Source organism: Marmota flaviventris, chromosome 17, assembly GCF_047511675.1.
Source record: "Marmota flaviventris isolate mMarFla1 chromosome 17, mMarFla1.hap1, whole genome shotgun sequence".
NCBI classification, from domain to species: Eukaryota; Metazoa; Chordata; class Mammalia; order Rodentia; family Sciuridae; genus Marmota; species Marmota flaviventris.
In genome coordinates, this window is record NC_092514.1 from 28,544,273 (window position 1) to 28,566,371 (window position 22,099).

Below are 22,099 nucleotides of genomic sequence, written 5' to 3' on the forward strand. Positions count from 1 at the left end.
ATAATTGTGTCATCTCTGTGATCTCTGCTTTTAAAAATATTTTAAATGATAAAACAGTAATAAAATCAACTATACACCACAGTGTCACAACAAGGATGAAATGGCATAATTATGTGATAACACTTTGCAAATGTCAAGGAACTAAAAAATTAATGGGCATACTGTTATTATTGCCTTTGTTACTAATGAGAACTAAGAACTTTGTACATTCATGACTGTACATGCCATTTGTGATTCAGAGTGTCTAGTCATATCCCAAGATTTGAGGCTCTGCTTGAAGCGTTCCTCCCTTTCTATAATCCATTTGAACGATGATATCCTAATCTAAGCAATAATCTAAGAATACTTCACTGTTTTCCTTTTCTATGCTAATAAATTCTTTATTAAATGGCATGACTTGATAATGGAACATTCTATTGAATTGATGGACCCGGCTTAAAGTCATTACATGTTTCGTACTCAAGTTACCAATTCTCAAATAAGTGAAATATAATAATATAGACTAGACTATAAAAATAATAAAATAAAAATAAAGGGCTCTGCAAAGCTTTAATTTACCAGGTGGCAGTTTTGTCTTGTATTCTCACCTAATGAAACTATGTGACCATAAGCATTACTTCCCTGCTTGGAACCAACAGACTTTTAAGAAAAATGGGAGATAATTTCCTACCTCAATTTGTTGCAGGATATCTATAACCACATCAGGAACAGAAGGATCTGCATCTAGCTTGGCAGAACACAGTGAAAGCTGGCGAATAAGGCTGCCCAGTTCCTTACACTGAGCAGAAACTGGGTGCTCCCCTCTGTCGGTAAACTGAGTAACAAACATCTGTAAGGCCCGAATGGCTCCTCGATGGGCAGCAGCCAGCCTAGACATTGCCCATGACTGGCAATAAACAACATGTGAGAAGTTATTTCAATATTTAGAACTTCCTAACATTAACACAAGCCTTAAGAATATTTGTAGTCTACTCTTTTCTTGTAAAACTTTTTCATAGTAAAAGGAATTATAAAGCTTAAAGTTTCTAGTAATGAATTAAGTCTTTCCCTTTCTATTATTTCTTTATGCTAGTAGCAACTACAACAGGAATATATTTTCAGAAGCTGTTCCTTGAACAATAACCCCATATTCAGAATATTTAAGGTGCTCACTTCCTCACAGATTTCTATTAGCACTGACAGTAATATTAGTGCAGAGAACCCACACAATACTAACAAAACAATGGAAAATGTACTTGATAAATAAGTACTGGGATGGAGGGTAGAGTTTGGTAGTAGAGCGCTTGCCCAGCATGCATAAGACCCTGGATTTCACCTGCAACACTGAGGAAAAACAAAGTATTAAGCATAATTTAATCATACCTTCTTGGTGTGTTTAATTTTATGTGGACTCAATTTATCTAATTCTTCCTGGATTTCTTTTACCTGTTTGGTAAAGGAGAAAAAATGAAAAGTTCAAACCTTTCCATTGATGTATTTTTAATAATAATAATAATAATAAAAAGACAAATACAACCATTTTTAACTCAAGTTACTTGAAAATGAGAAAAACTCTTCATCTGTGTACCCAAAAATCAGTACTGATTTCAACTCAAGATGGTGAATATAGCACAGTGTTCACCTTACAGCCTTTGGTCCCCAATATAAGGAGCGAATGTGGAGATGATTCTGGAAAGGTAGGAAGGCTAGGTCAGGAAGTCTTAAGTGTCCTGCTAAAGAATTTAGCTTTCATACTCTAAGTTACAGAGAGCTACTGAAGTCTTTTTTTGGGCGGAGTTGGGGGGATACCAGGGATTGAACTTAGGGGCACTCAACCACTGAACGACATCCCCAGCCTTATTTTGTATTTTATTTAGGGACAGGGTCTCACTGAGTTGCTTAGTGTCTTGCTTTCTGCTGAGGCTGACTTTGAATTCACAATCCTCCTGTTTCAGCCTACTGAGCTGCTGGGATTATAGGCATGTGCCACCTCACCAGTTGCCACTGAAGTCTTTTAAGCAAGGGTCAGAGATGGTAAGATTCGTGTGTTAGGACATTCTCTGTGGCAGCATTATAAAATAATACAGAACAAAATCTAACTCAAGCTTTTAAATGAAAAAGTACAGTTTTTGGTTCAAGTAATAAGATCAACTTGTGATTCCAGTGACCAGAAATGAGTCATACATATTTTTATTTATTAATAAATAAAACATACATTTATAAATAAACATAATAAATAAAACACATATTTTTAAAAATCCATCATAATGTAAAGAATATAGATACCAGATATCAACCACTAAATGTGTCCTGAAAAATATTTAACAAGGCCTTGATTATTTATCGTTTAATAAAGAAGAATCAAATTATTTGTTACCTACTATATTTTAAATATATTATAAATCTGAGACAAATGGCAAACCAAAGATGGTCCCTTTCCTTTAAGAGGAGGGTTCATACCTGGGGATGAAGGTCTATAAGATAATTGATCTACCTGATCTCATATACAAAAATATGTGCTGTGTAATGTATAAGCATTTTTCCCCCAGAGGAAAGAAATGGTTTTTAATAGATTCTCAAGAGACTATATGACCTCAAAAAGTCAAGAGCCACTGTTTAAGGAGCTTGACCATACACACATAATACACCCACATACATACACACACACACACACACACACACACACAGATAACAAAAAGGATAAGAATTACTTGTTTATGTGGTCAGAAAATTAAGCCTCACAAATCTGTTACAATAAATGTAGGGTACTTTGATATTAAACTTTCTGAGACAAAAGGAAAATGGAAATTCTATAAGAAAGCCATCCAGGCTGCTAGTCCTGCTTCTCCCTGGGCTTTTTATACCTGCTGCTGAAGGACGTAGAGCATCCGGGCACAACGAACAGCTTGCTCCTGTCTCCTGACACGGATTCGTCGCTCTTCATCTGGATCCAAAGCTTCTTCTAGTCTATCTGGAAATATTTTCCCCCAAAGAGGATTATAAACCACACAGAGAAACTTAAAATTATTTAAAGAGGTACAAAGGTTGAAACTCTCTAATTTGATTTAAAAAAAAAATAAGGCTATCATAATAAAAAATTTATCTTTTATCAGTTGAGAAACTAAGAATGAGCCAGTTGCTGTGGCACATGCCTGAAATCCCAGCTACTTGGGAGACTAAGGCAGGATGATCGAAAATTCAAAGCCAGCCTTAGCAATTTAGTAAGACCCTCTTTAAACAAAATAAAAAAATAAAAAGGGATGGGGATGGAGCTCAGTGATAAGAGCATTTGAGGGCTGGGGAAGTGGCGGTAGCGCGCTCACCTATCATGCGTGCAGCCCAGGTTCGATCCTCAGCACCACATACAAACAAAGATGTTGTGTCTGCCAAAAACTAAAAAATAAATATTAAAAAATTCTCTCTCTCAAAAAAAAAAAAAAGAGCATTTGAGTAGCATGAGTGAGGCCCTGGGTTCAATCCCCAGTATGGAAAGGAAAGAAACAAGCAGGAATGAGTGCATGGATCTGTATACTGTCTCAGAGGTAGAGGGAACACGAAGACAGTGGCAAGCTCCCCATCCATGCCGGAATTCCCTGAGCCAATTCCCCAGAGAGCCCACGGTGAAGCAATTCTTACTACTTATAAAATTTTTATATTGAGGCAAAATCTGTTATGCTATTTTTTCCCAAAAAACTCTTTATTGGACATTTTTATGTTTAGCAAGATTATTTTTACATGTTCTTATCTTGATTCCAAGTGAGAAATCCTTTCACTAACACATAGCAAATGCTAAAATCATGTAAATATCTAAAGTCTTCATATATTTGCCAGGAAGCACACATACATTTTGGTGCTCCATAGTTTTATTTATTTTATTTTTTTAGGGGGGTACCAAGGATTGAACTCAACCACTGAACCACATCCTCAGCCTTATTTTTTATATTTTATTTAGAGAGAGTCTCATTGAGTTGTTTAGTGCCTCGCTTTTTGTTGAGGCTGGCTTTGAACTCGAGATCCTCCTGTCTCAGCCTCCTGAGCCGCTGGGATTACAGGCGTGCACCACTGTGCCCGGTGCACCATAGTTTTAAAAGACTGGTTCAAAGAAACTGTTTCTAGAAGACTGCCTGAGGGAGATACAGTCTCTCCATTCTTTCCAGTCTGTGGTTTTCAAATATACAAAAAAATATTTTTTTATAAAAGTCCAATACACAGTCAGATAAAAGCCTAAGTGTATTTTATTAATTCAATTTTTTAATTATTTACTCATTAAAAAGTCAAACAAGGAGGCCAGGCATGATGGCACCTGCCTGTAATCCCAGTAGGTAGGGAGGCTGAGGTAGGAGGATCAGGAGTTCAAAGCCAGCCTCAGCAAAAGCAAGGCACTAAGCAACTCAGTGAGACCCTGTCTCTAAATAAAATATAAAAAAGGGTTGGGGATGTGGCTCAGTGATCAAGTACCCCTGAGTTCAATCCCTAGTACCAAAAAAAAAAAGAAAGAAAGAAAAAAGAAAATCAAACAAGGAAAAGAGTAAGGCTACTTGGAAGAATGTAAAACTTTGGAAGTCCGGAGTTATACTTATAGACAGAGTTTCTTAGGAGCCTATAAGCCAAATTATTTCTCTTTTTTATGTTGCACAGTGGGGAGAAAGAACTATATTCATATAATAAGAATATAAATAGTAACTGGCTAAGGAAGGGTTTTTTTTTTTTTTATTTTGTTTTTGTTTTTATGGTGCTGGGGATTAAACGCAGGGCCTATGCATGCAAGGCAAGGACTCTACCAACTGAGCCATATCCCCAGCCCTAAGGTAGGGTTTTTAACTGCTCACCTTGCAGATGAGGGCTGGCGATGCAACCAGTCTACAGAGCAGCATTTGGGAAGCACAAATGGGCACTTCAGGCCTACTGAAAGAGTGGTCTGCAACTAGGAGCCATTGCAAACTATTATTAGTCCACAACAAGGTAAGTGCAGCAGTTGAAAATATGCATTTACAAGTCTTTAAAGCAATTACCATAGTTGTGACATTTTTATTATAGTTTACAAAGTATTGGTTCATGATAGACTGAAATTTTAAATAAGATAAATTAATCCAGTTTTTCCCCACAATGTTGAAAAACTCCATTCTACAGGTCCCCCTGTATTAGGCCAGATCACTAAAACAGAGGGCCTCACGGCTTTGTTACCTTGCATGACTTCTGCCTAAGGTATATGGTCATGCCACAGACTAAAACTAGGGAAATATTATAACAAGACACAGCTAGAGGGTTTCTGTTGGAATTTTGAATTCCTCATGATATTACACAACATACTCCACAGATGAAGCTTCTTTTTGGCCACAAAATGTGGAAGTTGTTACACAATTTTACATAATTGTTTTTTCTGTTTTAAGCTGTAAATTCTATAACTGATTGCAGTACACTCTGTAGCTGGCTCCTACTAAACTCAGAAATAACTTTTTAACTCTCTCCTAGTAAATCTTTTTCCTTTCCTTATTTTTCTTATGCCACAATATCCTCAGGTATGGAGTTTTATCTTATTTAAATCAACAACTATTTTCTAAAATATCTTAAATTCTTTATATAGTATGCATATGTACACATATGCATACAGCAGTTAAATTTAAAATGCAAAATATAATTCTAGACTATGTACCATCCTAGCACAATGTTCCTTTCAATACTCAACTCCTTTCTCCTTGTGGTCTAAAAGTTAGGCTTGAGTCTCTACTTTGATAACAATAGTAACCCAAAATTTTCCATAGGAAACCAATCCTCTACTCCCTAGGGAAATGCAAGGATACTGAGATTGCCAGACAATTGCAAAAAATAAGTATATGATCACTACATTCCTTCTTTTCCACCCTGTGGTGAGATATTTTCTACAGGTATCTATGACTTCCCTTTTCACTGGTGTGTACTCATCATAACATCACCCAAGCAGGAACTGGTTTTATCTACAATAAGCATAAAATTTTTAAAATTTTGCCAGAAGAAAAATATTATAGGATAATTTGTACTTTGGTGCCTAAAGACCTCAGAACTAGACAGCAGAAACTCTAGCTTTTGGCTGAGGCCTGAGTTACAGTGTTTATAGTGAAGGAATAGGCAGGGTAAACTCTTCAGAGAAAGAAGATACCAGTCAAACTTATGAAGGCTTATGCTCTAGGGAACCAACCAAAAGACAGGAGGTGGTAGAACTTGGTAGAGGGCATAGGGAGCCCAGATGAATGCATCTTAACTATCCCATACTCATGGGATTTTATCAAAGAGAAGGATCTATTTTTTCTCACCTTTTTTAGTTACCTCTTCAATTCTATGGATACAATTGCTCAATTCTTTCTGAAGTCGCTGAACTTCGAACAGGCTTTTCTGTTCACATACGTTTTTGTGGTCAGCTATCCTGGACTGTAGTTGAAGGCCTGGATCACGGGTGGGTGGTGAATTTAGCAGGGTAAGATCTGAATGTCCTGGATGAGATGTGTACACATACACCTTGGCACCTGAGCTGGAAATCCCTACTTTGGATGGCTGGTGGCTGCACCGACAGACTTCTTGATCCTTTGCATCCTTCCTCTCCACCTTGTGATCAGATATTTTATACTTAGTATGTCCACATTTCTGAGAGCTTTGGGGTTGACTTTTGAGATGATGTTCTGTTACGTGTTCTTCAAATTGTCTTCGCTTCACATCTCTTTTGGCTAGGTGGACAGCATAGCTAAGTCTCTCTTCTGATATGACGGAAAATGAAACAGAACTGCTCAGGTCAGGACCAACTCTAAAATCTGAATCTTTACCACAATATGTTTCATTGTACGAGTGCTTCAGTTTTTCAATTCTAATTGCATGTGGGCAAGAATATTGGACTGCCAAGTTGCTTGAATGTGGAGGAACATTTCTATTAAACTGCAGCTGGTTCTTTAAAAAGTAAACAAAATTAAGCACATGTTAGAAAAATAACATATTGCTTAGTTGATATATGTATATAATCAAGCTTCTAATATTTCACCCACAAGATTATTTGTGTGAAAAGACATTTTTCCATTGTACTTACACAATCAGCTGCTCTCATACACCTTTAGTTCAACACATGGCTGTGGTTCTATCCTACATCATTCAGTCCCATGGTTTTATCTTTCCACTTACTAACATCATACCGAGATCCTCCTCTAAAATCTCTCCAGAGAGCTTGCAGCAGTAACCAGTAAATTCCTCAACTCCCAGCTAAGGATTATTTGTCCTGTTTCAAAATGTCAAGGTCCAGCAAGTGACCAATATAATCCACTACAACCTTCCTAAAAACTACCCCAGACATACTACCCTGGGTACATAATGTGATGGTGTTTCTGCAGACCTTCCTGAAGATCTTTCACCCTGTGGTTATACACATCCTTCACCCTGCACCTAAGTAAATCTTGCTTTAAAAAGTCCACTTACCAAGTCTAATAGAGACTGAAGTTTTTGTCAGTTTTCATCACAATACAAGTTTTGTTATGTATGTTTTCATATTCCTATAGTTTTAAATTTTCTCTCATTACATTTTCAAAAAGCCAAACAATGGACTTTTCTTACTTGGCCTAACTATAATGTCACTATTAAACTTAGATTGTTCCCATTTTTCCACTAGTAGAAACATTAACAATTAACATCTCCATATATTTAGTTTTTTCTTCTTTTAAATTATTTTCTTAGGATAAATGATTTGATCTAAGTTTACTAGGTCAAAGGAAATAAATAATTTTATTGCTTTAAATTTTGAAAGTTACTTAAATGGACCTTGTCATGTTCCAAAACTAAACACTCAGGTTCACTCCAGGTGAACTGGGCTGAATGAAATAATCACAGAGACAGAGAAATGCCTTTTTCTTTGGGTCCTGTGACAGCTCCTCTGACCTTAGGGGTCTGTGGAAAGAGAGAGAGAGGAGCAATGCTGAACCCTTTTATTGGGAAGAAGCCATTTTATGGGGAAGAAGCCATTCAAATAGGGCAAGGGGTAGGATCACAAAGGAATAGTGAGTGTAGCTCAACCCCCCCGAGGTGACGCCTACACTTGAAGACCCGCCTTGCTATCAGAGCTGGGACCACACGCAAATCACCACAAAATGTAGTGATTGGTCAGAGCCTCGAGCTTCAGGACTGGAAATGGTCATTCAGAGCAGCTCCCCACAGGACCTGTCAAACACAATAGGAAAGTAGGAGAATCTATGCTTCTGAATCCAATTGACTTCTGTCTTGGAATGCCTTTTATCTTGGAGTTGTGTTTATATAACCATATGTGTGAACAGTCAGTTTAAAATAACCCACTGTGATAAAACTTCAGAAAGTATTTTTTGGGAAAAAGTGAAAAATCTCACTAGATAACCAAAAAAGAACCATCTGAAAGGAGCATAGATTGATGAACAATATATTTTTTAAGTACTATACTTATGAAGACAATTTTATTAGAAGTGACACATACAGGGTGAAGGTAGGGGGAGAACGCAGGTTTTTTTTTTTTTTTCTTTTAATTTCTTATTTCTTTTTTTGGTACCAGTTATTGAACCCAGGAGCAATTAACCACTGAGCCACATCCCCAGCTCTTTTTCACATTTTATTTAGAGACAGGGTCTTGCTGAGTTGCTTAGCACCTCGCTAAGTTGCTGAGGCTGGTTTTGAATTCAAGATCCTCCTGCCTCAGCCTCCAGAGCTGCTGGGATTACAGGCATGCAACACTGTTCCCAACATGAACAACTGTTGAGACCTACGGCCTTACTTGGGGAAAGCTTTTCCTCTAAAAGTAAAAATACCAAAATATCTTAGGAATTTGATATAAGTATTAGGGAAAAAACAAACAAACAAAAAAACCACAGGTGAATTCCTTTCTAATATAGGTATATGGAAAGTCTTTTTAACTATGACTCAAAATCTATATTCAACAGAAAAAAAGAACAATAAATTTGACTACATTAAAACAACAAAAAGATTATTTGAAACTTCTGCCTGTTTAAAAAAAAAAAAATTATAAAGTCAAGGGCTGGGGTTGTGGCTCAGTGGTAGAGCATTCGCCTAGCATGCACAAGGCACTGGGTTCAATCCTCAGCACCACATAAATAAAGATATTTTGTCCACCTAAAAAACTAAAATATAAATATTTTTTAAAAATCATAAAGCCAAAGGCACTGAAAAGCTAAAAGAAAAATATTTGCTAATACAAAGGACTCCCTCTATATAAATAAATCTTTAAAAAATCAAGGTGACGCACCTGGTACAGTGGTGTATATTAGGGAGGTTGAGGTAGGAGAATCACAAGTTCAAGATCAGTCTGAACAACTTAGAGAGACTCTGTCTCAAAATAAAAAATATAAAAGGACTGGAGATATAGCTCAGTGACAAAGCACCCCTGGGTTCAACCCCTAGCACTGCAAAAAAAGAGAGAGACGAAATGATCAAAACTCAATAGAAAATGGAAAAAACAACAATTTACTGAACAACAGCCAAAAAAGATATAAATACAGCCCTTAACTAGATGAACATTTAAACCTCATAAAAATACAAATTAAAAGTACACTAAAATCCAGTTTATCTCCCAAAAGATAAACAAAAATTAAAAAGCATAATATTAGATGCTTTGGTGAGGTTGCTGGAACAGAACCCATCATAGAGTGCTGACTGACGACAAACTGGCACACCCAGTAAGGAGGGAATTTGGCAGTATTCATTCACCAACCAGCAGTCTCACTTCTAGGAACTTACCCTGCAAAAACAACCCCCAAAATACCTATGCACAGACTTGCTCATTGCTGTATTGTTTGTAAATGCAAATTATTTGAACCAATCTAAATGCCGATGTAAGAAAGTAACTGAATAAACCCTGGAATAGCCATACAATGGAGTTACTATGAGGATGTAAAAAAATGAGAACGATCTCTATGAACTGATGTGGAGAAATTTTTTGGATATATCATTTAGAGAAAGCAACAAAGTACAAAAAGAATATCTGGGGCTGGGGATGTGGCTCAAGCGGTAGCGCGCTCGCCTGGCATGCGTGCTGCCCGGCTTCGATCCTCAGCACCACATACAAACAAAGATGTTGTATCCGCCAAAAACTGAAAAATAAATATTGAAATTCTCATTCTTCTTTCTCTCTCTCTCTTAAAAAAAAAAAAAAGAATATCTATATACATTGCAGATATATGTAAAAAAGAAGGCAACATGAGAAATATATATACATCTGATTATTTGTGTGCAAAGAAATACAGGAAAGAAAAATTAGAGACTGATAAAATTAGATATCTACAAGGAGAGCATGGGAATTGAATGCAAAGAAATACACAGAGGATAACACTTCTGAAGATATCTTTTTATACAGGTATATTTGCAACCATGTTCCTACTTCACATTATAATAGAGATAGGTAAAAAGGAAGAAATGAATGGAGGAAGGGAGGAAAAAAGGAAACACACAAAATCTGTAAGGATAGAAGGAAAGCCCTAAAAATGAATATTCAAAGAAACCAATGAACCAGATTGAATTTCAAATAAAAAACTACACTAAAAAGTGAGAGTGGAAAAAAGGTAACCCAATTAACTTTTGAACACAGCATTTGGACTATACACCCTTAGGCTAAAGACCAAAGCACTCTAAATAAATATTAAACTCAATTGGTAGGCTTCTTTTCTTCAGGCATGTACTACAATTCTGAAATCACTTTTTATACACGCTAGAATTAAGCAATTAAATAAGTATATGTGGATAAAGAGGGCCAGATTTTGTAAAACAAGGGAGTTACAACTATGCAGTGCTAGACTGGGATCAGAAGATATCTGTGTGAACTCATGAGTTCTCATGACAGACAGCAGATAGAAAGACACATCAATATCAAATTAAATATTTGTACATCAAATTAATGGCAGTAAAAGATTATCAACTCAATGAAGTAACTAAGAGTCTACACTGAAATAAATAAATAGGAAGAGAAGGGAAAGCTCTTCTTTATAGTAGCAATTCAACTGATAAATGTAGAGGAAAGGATAACATTGGAAATCACCATTGCCAACTACTGTAATAAAAAAAAAACTGTCTCAACAAAGAATCATCAATGAATGCTTAAACTAGTAAGTAAATGTCTGGGAAATAAAAAGATATTAACATAATCTCAAAGGCAGACAGACACTCTTAGTTACAAAACGTAAAAGAGTAGCTTTATAATGGAAAAACTTGGCAGATATCACTTTAATAAAGCCAACACTGCCAACAATGGTCTAAATCTACACAGCATGTACTTTCTGATACCATACACTGATAAGTACTTAGCTTTACTTTGGTGATTTTCCTGCCCCAGGTGCATAATCTAGAAGATAGTTATGAGAAGACATCAGACAAACCCAAATCGAGAGAAAATCCTCAAATAATTAGCCAGTAGTCTTCAAAAATGTCAAAGTCATGAAATACAAAAATAAAGATTCAAAAATCATTCAGATTAAAGGAAACTAAAGAGATAGAACAAATGAATACAATTCATCATCTTGGATTTTCTGCTGCTCTAAACATTATTAGTGTGATAGTCAAGCCAAAGTGACTCCATTTTGTTTAGTAACTCCATTTTATAAAACAACCATGCCAAATAGAAAGGTCATGACTGGGAGAAGTTGTCCTTTTCCTTTTTGCTATAGAAACCCTTAAGAACCCGGAACTACCTAAAGTGGCATTGTTTCTGTAACTAGAGTAATGGGGCTGTGTTTCTGTAACTGGGGTGACTGGGCTAATTGTGATTGGTTAAGCTTCCCGCCGCCTGACTGCAATCTCCCATTTCCGTAACTTGGCTTGCTTGCATTGGCTGGACCCCCAAATATCCCTTTTGTGGTTTTCAGGCTTAAAAGGGGTGCTCTTACAACGTTAGGGGGTGACCACAGGAACAGACTTTATGTTCCCAGTCAGTTGCCACCGATGTGCTTCAATAAAGGCACATGAGTGGTCTGGAAGTCAATTTATGAAACCCCAGGATGATGCTTTAACTATAACACAAGGACAGCTTACAAAAATCTCAATAAGATCAGTAAATTACAAAATGGTATCATTTGAATTGTAATTTGGAGATTTTGGTAATTACGATTATATAAGAGCATTCCTCGTTTATAGGAAAGACAAGTACTTAGGGATTTAAAAAAAGGCAATATATCTACAACATACTCTTAATTAAATAGTTTAGAAAATAATATGTGTATTTGAAAAGAGTGAAAGAGGGAAGGGATACGTAGTAAAATGTTAATATTTGGAGAACCTAAAGAAGAGTATCCTGGAATTGTGTATTATTCCTGCAATTCTTCTGTCAATCTGAAATTATGTCAAAAAAGTTTTTAAAACGTATTTGTAAACCAAAATAAGATATTACTACATGCCATGAAATAACTAAACTTATAGCAACTAGATTTCTCATACATTGTCAGTAGGAAGGTAAAATGGTACTATCAATTTGTAAAAAGATTCAATGATTAGTTGTAAAACTAAATACCTACCCCAGGACCCAGCAATTTCACTTTTAGGTTGTTTACCCAAGAGAAATAGAAATATATTAATAAAAAGATCTGTACAAGAATGCTCATAGCAGCTTTATATATAATCACAAACTGAAATAGCCCAGGTAGCCATCAATTGAGAAGGGATAAATAAGCTCTGGTACACTTATACTATGGAATCAGCAAGAAGGTTACAAAAATGAAATACTGATACATACAAGAGCATAGAAGAATCTCAAAAAATTCACACCTAGTTGTTATGTTTGGGATTCTGAAAATAACCCCTGAAAAGCTCATGTTTTGACAGCATGATCTCAATGCAGAATGGTTCAGAGATGGGGCATTTAGGGAATGATGAGAATTGTAACCTCATCAAGGGATTAAAAATTTGAGAAGACTACTGGGTGGTAACTAGAAAGATGGGGTATGGCTAGAGGAACAGGCCACTGGGGGCATGCCCACAGGGATTATATCATGTCCTTGGTACCTCGCACAGTCTCTCTCTTTGCCTCCTGGCTGCCACAAGCTGAACAGCTTCCCTCTGTTATGCCCTTTTGCCAGATGTTCTCCATCACTTCAGGCCTAGAACAATGGGTTCAGCCAATCTTGGACTGAGCCTCTAAAACCATGAGCCCAATTTTAACTTTTCCTCCTCTAAATCATTGTTTTCTGATATTTTGGTCACAGAAATAAAAAGCTAACGCACCTAGTGAAAGAAACCTTATACAAGAGTACATACTGTGTGTTCACAATTATATGAAGTTCCAGAACATGCAAAACTAATCTACAATAGGAAAAAAAATCAAAATAATAGTATCCTCTGGAGAACAGAAATGGAAATGGGACATATGAGAGTTTTCTAGGGTAACTGAAATCTCTATTTGCACAGAAGCAAAAGTTACAAACGTGGATGTGTTTGTCAAAACTCAGGAAATGTGATAAGATGCATACATTTCTGATGTAAAATTTATATCAAAAGAAAAAACTGGCAAACAAAGAGTGAATTCTAGAGGACAATATGCATGCACAAGTAGTTATGAGTACTCAACATTTGCATAACTTTCAAATGTGTCAAAAAATAAAATGGGGGGGGGGGGGCGGGATTGTGGCTCAGTGGTAGAGTGCTTGCCTAGCATGCAAGAGGCACTGGGTTCAATCCTCAGCACTACATAAATGTAAAATAAAGATATTGTGTCCACCTAAAACTTAAGAATAAATATTAAAAAATAAATAAATAAAATAAAATGGGTTTGATGGATGGATGTCTAGAAGGATGGATCAAAGAATAAATGACTGAAGAAAGGTGAACAATGACTGGCTATTAGATAAATATTAGGGTATTATTTTCTGTCTATTTTATTTGGTGTGACAATGGTATTATGAGAAAATATAAGAGTTTATTTTTAGGAGAAAGCATGCACAAGTATTTAAAATAAGGCATTTATAATGTCTGCAACTTACTTTTGTATGATTCTACAAAAATTTTAGGGAGACAGACAGGTAGAAAAACAGGACAAATTGTTAACAACTGTTAAATCTAGAAGGTGGTTCAGAGTATTCATTGCCCTTTCTTGATCTTTGAAATATAATAAACATCTGAAGAAAAACAAAATAAATAAAATTACCTGGGTCTGAAATTTCCTGAGGTGACTTGTTCCATCTAGTTGGGTTCTGGACATTAGATGAACACTGGTAGGAGCTGGATGGCCTGGTCCCATTATGTTAGATAGTGAAGAACAATAGCAATGGCCTAGTCATCAGGCAAGTCTTCCCTAAAAACCATTCCTAAAATGAAACAGAGCTAATTTCAGACCAACAGTATTCAAACAATAAAACAGATAAACATACATGTCATGCTCATTTAACAATATTTTAAAAGTAACTCATACCAACATCATGCAAAAAATGATTGCTTAGAGACAGTTTCTTTCATTTATAAAAGCAAACACACTTTTGAAATTCTCATTTTCAAAAGAACAGGGGAACACTTACTATTTTAATGACAATCTCTTCAGCCCTTTTCATTCCAAACTTCAAATCTTAATGGTCTCCAGTAAGACATTATTCCCAAAACAGAGCTCTGCTAAGATAAACTAACATTTTGAGGCAGGGTGGTTTTATGGGTATATATTCTATACTAATTCTAACCATGAGTCAGAAAGCAATGTGCTTCACTCTTCCAAATAATCCAAATAAACATAACTTTGAATGACTCTTAGGTAAACCTGGGGGAATCAGAATTCCTAAAATTTAAACCAGGATCTGCCATTAATTAGCTGAGTGGCCCTTCTAAATCTTCATGAGGACGTAGACACTAAAGCATTTAGTAAGCTGAAAGGATCTATGTCCTTATCATTATTGTTGCCTATCCTGAAGGCCTCTGTATACTTTAATAGCTCTGCCACTCAGGTGCCTGTCACACAGTGTTGTTTCATACTGTTATTTACTTATTTCACAGGTAAATGTCTCATCTTGCCAGCTAGACAAGGTTCCTTGAGGTTAAGGGCCCTGTCTGTTCTATTTCCCACAACACAGTTCTCTGAGCATAGTAGACAATTTAACTCAACATTTCTTGAGTAGATTTTTTGAGAACAGACTAGTTTTAAATATACTAGGAAATAGTTCTCTCAAAGACTCTTATGGTAAATCAATTGGAAAATTAAGGGTTAGAGAAAAAAAAAAATTCCTACTTAAGCCGTTGAATAAATTCAAGGTTTACACTCTACATTTGCCCAAAGACAGATAACACCTCTAGAAACATAAAGACAGCTATCCAAGATTCCTTATTTCTAAGGCTACAGAGGCATGATTCAAGAAGCAGATGGGAGGGGTACATGATTGAAGCAATGAAACGGTCTTCACATCACCAAGGGTCAGGGACTAAAGCCACAGAATGCACTGCAGAATTGGGGCCAGAGCACTCACAACTTTTATATGATAAGTACTTTTCCCCTGGATGCTTCTTTATGCCAAAGGCCTGACAGTCCATTCTCCACCAAGAAAAAACTATGTGGTCCCAGAGTTCCAGGATACCTTGAGTGATCACACATACACACACATACAAACACATAAAGTTCAGGGACACCCCCACTAAATTGTTCCCCTATACAAAGTCCTGGGACACTCCTCTCCTAGCAATCAGCCCATTCCCCATTGTTCCAAGAAACCTCCCAATTTGTCACCCTACATATTCTGAGACATCTCCATCAAGTTATCTTTCCCCCTGTTCTGGCACTGCTATGGCCTGTGCCTGCATCCATAACCCAGGACAAACCTCCCCACAATCTGTTCCCTCCCATAGAGCCCCAACTTGTTCCCTTATACATACTACTGGAATCCCCCCCACAGTCTGTCCTCCCCCACATAACTGTCTCTCAAATCATTCCCCCTCACCCTGATTCCAGACCCTTCTCCAACCTGTCTCCTCCCTCTATGCTCTGGGGGATCTCTGAAATGGCTGAGACCCATCTCCTGCCTTGAAACTGGGGGAACCACCAAAGCCAATCTTGTCCTAGACACTCCAGGAGCATTCTCACAGGCTGTTTCTTCACCCACAGACCTTGGACAGCTCCATAACCTGGCATGACCCCCACAAGTGTGAGACACCCCGACAGCCTGGCATGTCCCTGACAGTCCCAGGATACCTGTACCTCCTGACTCCTCCCCTAAGGGCCCCGCTCCCTCTGTGGACTGCCTCCTCACTACTGTCAGGCCCGAGACATCTACACCTGCTTCTTCCCCTGAGGACCCAGTCACCCACACAGCAGCAGGCACACGCCCAGCTGTGGGAACTCCTATAGCTGCAAGCATTCCCAGAGGCACAGGCACCCTCACAGCCTCAGGGACTGTTCCACTGGTTCTCCTTTGCCACAGGCCCGAGACACCTTCAGAACCCATCTCCTCCTCCACAGATCCAGGAATACTGGCAGCAGTGGGCACCTCAGTGACTCGTCTCCTTCCCCATATGTTGGAGTCATTGCCAGAACTACTATCTGGCTCCATCGGGGGCCCAGAAGTTGTGGGAATTCCCATGGCCATGGACACTCTAGCAGTCACAGGCACTCCAGCAGCCTGTCCTCTCCCCGATAAGCCCAAGAGACCCTCGGAGTGTCTCTCCCCTCCCAAGGGCTCAGGGAATCCCATAGCCCTATATATCCCTGCAGCCTGCCTGACCCCTGACAAGCCTGAGATGCACCCAGAGCCAGTCTTCCCCTCCATGGGCTCAGGCATCCTGGCAGAAGTGGGCATCCTTGTGGAACCCTTGGTATCTGCAGGTCCTCTCACTGTCTGTCTCTCCTTGCATAAGCCAGAGACACTTCCAGCTTCCTCTCGCATAGGCTTAGTTGCCCTGGGAGTCAAAGACCCTCTACTAGCTGGGGATACTCCCATAATCACAGGCATTCCTACAGTTTGTCTCCTTCCCAAGAAGCCTGAAGAACCCCCAGAACCAGTCTGTACCTCCAGAGAACCAGGTACCTCAGGAGCCATGGGAATCTCAACAGCCTGTCTTCTTCCCCAAGAACCCGGAAAAGCCCCAGAACCATTATCCTCTCCCACAGACCACAGCTCCTCAGGAGACATGGGGCCCCCTGAAGCTACAGGCATCCCAGCAGTACAAGCTGTTTCCCATGGGTTCATGACATCTCTAGCACTATCTTCCTGACACACAGGGCCAGATGCCCACACTGCAGCAGGCACTCTGGCAGGTACCTTTCCAGGCCCGGGCACTTCCCGAGCTATGGGTACCCCTGCTGGGGCATACCTGTGCTTGGGCACACCAGCTGCCTGAGGCACATCCACTATCTCAGATACCCCCACTGCCTGCCTACTCCCACACAGACACGATACAGCTCCAGAGCTGGTTTCTTGATCTGTCCCTAAAGCTTCCGGTACCAGGTCCTCTTGCCCTTCCATTGTGCTCCTCCTTTTCCACAGGTTCAGGACATTCCCAGTATGTGTCTCCCTAACATTAAGCTCTGGCACTGCCTCAGTCAGAGGCGTTCCCAGAGGCTGCTGCCTCTCCCACAGGCCTGGAACGCCACCATAGCTGCTCTCTTCTTCCAAAGTTCCTGGGACCACTACAGCCTGGGACACCCTAGAAAGCTGCCCTATTTCCCACAATGCTGGGATGCTTGCACAGCCTGTCTCCTTCCCCAAAGCCCTGGGTACTCCCACAGGATGTTCTATACCCCACAGATCCCTGGCACCCTGAGAACCTGTCTCCTGCTCCCTGGAACCAGACAGCTCTGCAGTCTGTGCAGCTCCCAATATCCCTGGGTCACTGCCAGAACCTGTCTCTACCCACATAGCTTGTCCCCTTTCTCTTAATCCTGGGTCACCCACATATCTAGTTTCTTCTTCAGTGGCACAAGGTACTCCTACAGGCTGTCCTGTGCCCCATAAGGCAGGAATACCCTCAGAGCTTATATCATCCACCTCTTGTCTCCTCTGCCACATGCCTGGGGCACACACAGGGGTAGTTTCCTCCTCCTCAGCTCTGGGCACCACCATGACATTAGGGACTCCCCCAGTCTGTACCCTCCCCCATAAGCCTGGGGTATCCCCACAGGCTATATCTTGTGCCAGAGCCCCAGGAACTAGCTGTCCTCTGCCCCACAGACCTGGAGGCTCCCCACAACCCACCTCAACCTTGACAGCTCTGGGCACTCCCACAGCTTCAGGCAACCTCATGGTCCCTGGCACACCCCCAGTCTGTCCTCTTTGCCAAGGACCTGGGGCACATGCAGAGCCTATCTTCTCCACAGCCCCAGAAAAGCTCAGGGGAGGCAGCACACTCCCAGTCTGTCCCTGCCCACAGACTGCCCTTAACCCCATGGTTCTGGGCAGTTCTGAGGCCCGGGGAATTCCCCTCGCCTGTCCCTTTACCCAGGGTCCTGTGACACCACCTCGGCTTGTCTCTACCCAGGAAGCCCGGCCAGGAACACCTCTTTCTACTGGCCCCTCTCCTGAAGGCACAGGACAGAGCTCCACTCTGCTTCCATCCCCACATCCTGAAGCTGCTCTCATAGCCTGCACCTTCAACCACAGTTCCAGAATGCTCCCATGTCCCAGAGCTCCTGGACGACCTTTTCTCTCACAACCTCGGGGACTCTTATCACTTGCCTCCTCCCCAGATCCAGTCACCCACACAGACCCTGTGGGTCCCACCACCTCGGGCTCGCCCAAAGTCCCGTTCACCCACACGACCCTGCGGTCCCTTGCAGCCTCAATAAAGCCTGCAGCCCCAGGTGTTCCCAAAGCCTCGCTCGCTCCGGCAACCTCCGAAGACTGTCTCCTCCCCAATGGTCGCTGCCGCCTTTCGGCACTCACACACCGCGTCTCCCACACCGAGGACCTCGCCCGGCGCCTCGCTCCAAAGCCTCGAGACGTCCCTGCACCCCATCTCCTCCCCCAAGGCCGACGAACTTCGCGTCCCAACCTGCTAGGGCCCACGCAGCGACCCAGCATCTTTGCCGCCAGGTCGCCCCTGCGCAGCCTGGGCAAGGACCCACGGCCAGTCGTCCCACTCATAGCTCCAGGACAATTCCGTTCCCCAACACAGCTCCGGGGCACTGTGTGTCTTAGCACCTGGCCCCCTAGGCTGCTCCACACACGCACTCACACATTCGGTTCCGGCCCTCGCAGCCTTTCTCCTACCCAGCCTCCCCAACCACCCCCGCCCAGTCCCGGGCTCCCGCCCCCCGGGCCCGGACCCCACTAAAGCTAGATAGGAGAAGAACTCATCGGGGAAATGAAACAGAAGGATCTGCCGGGTCAAGATCTCCTTCCCCTCAGGTCAGTGACGCCTAACGCAACTTCCCAGAATCCCCCCAGCTCCAGCTCAAGCCCACCTGGCCCGGGGCGAGGCGCGGCTACCAGTAGGCGGGCAGTGGGGCCCCCAACTAGGCCTCGCTTCCGGCCGCTCTCCCAGTCGCCATAGCAATAGGCGCAAGGCTGCTTGGGAGCCGAAGAGGCTCCCCAGCCGCTTGAGGGGTCCAGGTGTTGCAGGGCTGCAGGTTTTGCAGCTAATCTCCATGGGGCCGGAACCGGGACCCAGATCAGGGAAGAAGCCTGAGTTTGGGTGGGAAACCGCCCTGAAAGAACTGAAAAACAACAGGATAAATACGGTGCTGGTTAATTATGGCCTTCACAGGCTCCGTAGCTTGGCAGAGCAGCGCTAGATCCCGAGGTACGGTCCTATTCCCGCCCACCCGGAAATGGCTCCTCCCCACCCGGAGGGCGACCCGCCCAGCGGCAGCTGCAACGTAGACGCCTCCAGTACGCAGTACTCATGGCTATCTACGAGGAGGTGAGCGTGTCGGGCTTCGAGGAGTTCAATCAGGCTGTGAAGCAGCACCTGGGCAAGACCATTTTCGCCTACTTTACAGGTTCTAAGGACGCCGAGGGGAAAAGCTGGTGTCCCGACTGCGTGCAGGGTGAGGCCGGAATCTGGGTACTGCCCAGAAGTGGTGGGAAGACCGAGGCTACAGCCACAAAGTGGGGTTCGAAGTGGTATAAGAGGGAGCCTTGGTCCTGGACACCTGTGAGGCCATCTGAATTGCTCTCGTTTCGCATCAAGTCCTTCCCCGCCATACCGAGTGCTTTTTTTTTTGGATTTGTGACCCAGATGATCTTGAAGCCCGGTTCTTAAAACTTCATTTCCCCAAATGATCTAGTCGTATACGTGAGTTGGTCACTTTTCAGTCTGCAAATATTTCTGCTTTTCATTGTTTTGGGCGTGTGGCGTAGATCAATGTGGCTCCAAGACCAGAAGAGAACACCTGACTCTGTTAAACTCCTCTGTTAAGTGAAAAGTCTAACTACAGGTTAAAGTCTGAGTACTTATCAAGACTGGGGAAGAGGGGAGAGGATTGTGGAGTTGATGTGCAATTATTTTATGTTAATTTTTTTGTTTTTTTAAGCGGAACCAGTCGTTCGAGAGGGGCTGAAGCATATTAGTAAAGAATGTGTGTTCATCCACTGCCAAGTAGGAGAAAAACCTTAGTAAGTAACAATGTATATATGTTGTGTTTCGGACATGCACTAGACTTACAGGTGAAAAGGCCCTCAGATTTGCACAGATTCTTTGTTATAAGATGAACTGTAATAAGTTAAAACAACGGGGACCTATTAAATTCAAATTTATAATGCATATATTCAGACTCTTGAATTAAGTAGAGGTAACTGAATGAATGTGGCCTGTTTCAGTTCAGTACTTAACCGGCTTTATAGTATTTTGCATCTTAGTCACATTTTAAATTAAAAATTGCAAAGGGTAGTAATTTATAGTCCTCAACTTTTTAAAATGTTTACAACATCAGTGATTACTAAAATACTAAATATCAGGACATATCACATACTAAGCAAACAGTATAACCAAGTAAATTTTTTTTCATAACTTTTTTTGGGGAATAGTTGGAAAGATCCAAATAATGACTTCAGAAAACAACTGAAAGTAACTGCAGTGCCTACACTAATTAAATATGGAACGGTGAGTGTATTTATTCTTTTGATACCAGGGACTTAATCCAGGGGCATTTACCACATCCCACTCCCTTTCTATTTTGAGATAGGGTCTTGCTAAGGTAATTAGGGCCTCATTAAATTGCTGAGGCTGGCCTCAGCCTCCCCAGTCACTGGGATTACAGGTGAGGTTCTGAGCCTAGCAGGTTATCATTCTTTAAATACCTTAGGAATTCGAATTCACTTTGTCAAGACACTTTTAACTTGTTCTAGAGTCATATTTGAAAAGATGTTGACATTCCATCTCAAACATCCCATTGTTGTTCAGCATGCTTTAAAAGATATACAACCAAGCTGACTGTCCCCTACTCAATCCCAATAAACTGCTAAAATAATGCAAATATTTAAATACTTGATTTTTTTTTTTTTTTACATTTTAAAAATCCCTTTTCTTTAAAAATTTAATAGCCAGAAAGTTGGTTGACTCACAATTCCTTAAAGCACTAATATAATGATTTTCTGTTAATACATTATTCAGGTTTAAAAGAAAGGGCAACTCCTTTATTTCAGTCATGCACTTGGGATCCTAAATTAAGGAGTTCAGGGCAAAGGACAGCTTTGGGCTTGCTGTCTCCTATTTTGGTTAGTGGAGCTTCCTGGTATTTGGGGTTTAAGGCCTTTAAGCCAAGTATTTTAATGATTCACCTTAAGGCAAAATGTCTTAACTGTTTTTATAAGACTTGTTATTCTGGCAGGTTTTTTATATTCAATGATTTGTGTTATTCAAGCTAAAACTTATTCCACTCCTAATAACACCTTGTGGCAATGCTTAAGACTTGACTGTTCTTTTCTTACAGCCTCAAAAACTGGTAGAATCAGAGTGCCTTCAGGCCAACCTTGTGGAGATGCTGTTCTCTGAAGATTAAAATTTAATGATGGCAACTGTATCTTGATTTCCTGGTTTGCTCTAGTTATAAATAATGACTTTATTTTAGCAGTAAATAAATGATATGAAAATTTGCATTCATTTTAGCAGTAAATAAATGATACGAAAATTAGCTTATGTCTAAACAATAAAGAATGCTTTTTAAAAATACTCATGAACCTTCAATTTTCTTGTAACATATAGCCATCTTAAAGATTTGAGTAAAATAAGTTCAGCAGTG

The 22,099-nt window shown here is 40.6% G+C and overlaps 3 protein-coding genes across 3 annotated transcripts in view; 1 reads left to right on the forward strand and 2 right to left on the reverse strand.

Moving 5' to 3' along the window:
• Kiaa0753 (KIAA0753 ortholog) overlaps window positions 1-15,781 on the reverse strand; it is a 64,415-nt gene extending 48,634 nt beyond the window's left edge. The window contains exons 1-6 of the mRNA XM_027922688.2: window positions 14,463-15,781; window positions 14,096-14,255; window positions 6,270-6,894; window positions 2,844-2,950; window positions 1,363-1,425; window positions 671-886 (exon numbers count right to left, since the gene is read on the reverse strand). Of these exons, the coding sequence (XP_027778489.2) occupies window positions 671-886; window positions 1,363-1,425; window positions 2,844-2,950; window positions 6,270-6,894; window positions 14,096-14,188 (1,104 nt within the window). The 5' untranslated portion in view covers window positions 14,189-14,255; window positions 14,463-15,781. The remainder of the gene's footprint in view (window positions 1-670; window positions 887-1,362; window positions 1,426-2,843; window positions 2,951-6,269; window positions 6,895-14,095; window positions 14,256-14,462) is intronic.
• Window positions 15,777-19,115, reverse strand: LOC139702463 (collagen alpha-2(I) chain). The gene has a single exon (XM_071603711.1). It carries the CDS (start codon window positions 18,999-19,001, stop codon window positions 15,798-15,800), a length of 3,204 nt encoding a protein of 1,067 aa, XP_071459812.1. The 5' UTR covers window positions 19,002-19,115; the 3' UTR covers window positions 15,777-15,797.
• Window positions 19,116-19,686: 571 nt separating this feature from the next.
• Txndc17 (thioredoxin domain containing 17) lies at window positions 19,687-22,029 on the forward strand. The gene is made up of 4 exons (XM_027922676.2): window positions 19,687-19,906; window positions 20,393-20,474; window positions 20,886-20,961; window positions 21,791-22,029. Exons 1-4 carry the CDS (start codon window positions 19,762-19,764, stop codon window positions 21,857-21,859), a joined length of 372 nt encoding a protein of 123 aa, XP_027778477.1. The 5' UTR covers window positions 19,687-19,761; the 3' UTR covers window positions 21,860-22,029.
• Window positions 22,030-22,099: the final 70 nt, after the last annotated feature.

Excerpts from the sequence above, each read along its gene's own strand:
- LOC139702463 (XM_071603711.1), bottom strand. The coding sequence starts at position 19,001 with ATGAGTGGGACGACTGGCCGTGGGTCCTTGCCCAGGCTGCGCAGGGGC.
- Txndc17 (XM_027922676.2), top strand. The coding sequence starts at position 19,762 with ATGGCTATCTACGAGGAGGTGAGCGTGTCGGGCTTCGAGGAGTTCAAT. Across the intron at positions 19,907-20,392 it reads GTGTCCCGACTGCGTGCAGG|CGGAACCAGTCGTTCGAGAG; the intron begins GTGAGGCCGGAA and ends TGTTTTTTTAAG. Across the intron at positions 20,962-21,790 it reads CACTAATTAAATATGGAACG|CCTCAAAAACTGGTAGAATC; the intron begins GTGAGTGTATTT and ends CTTTTCTTACAG.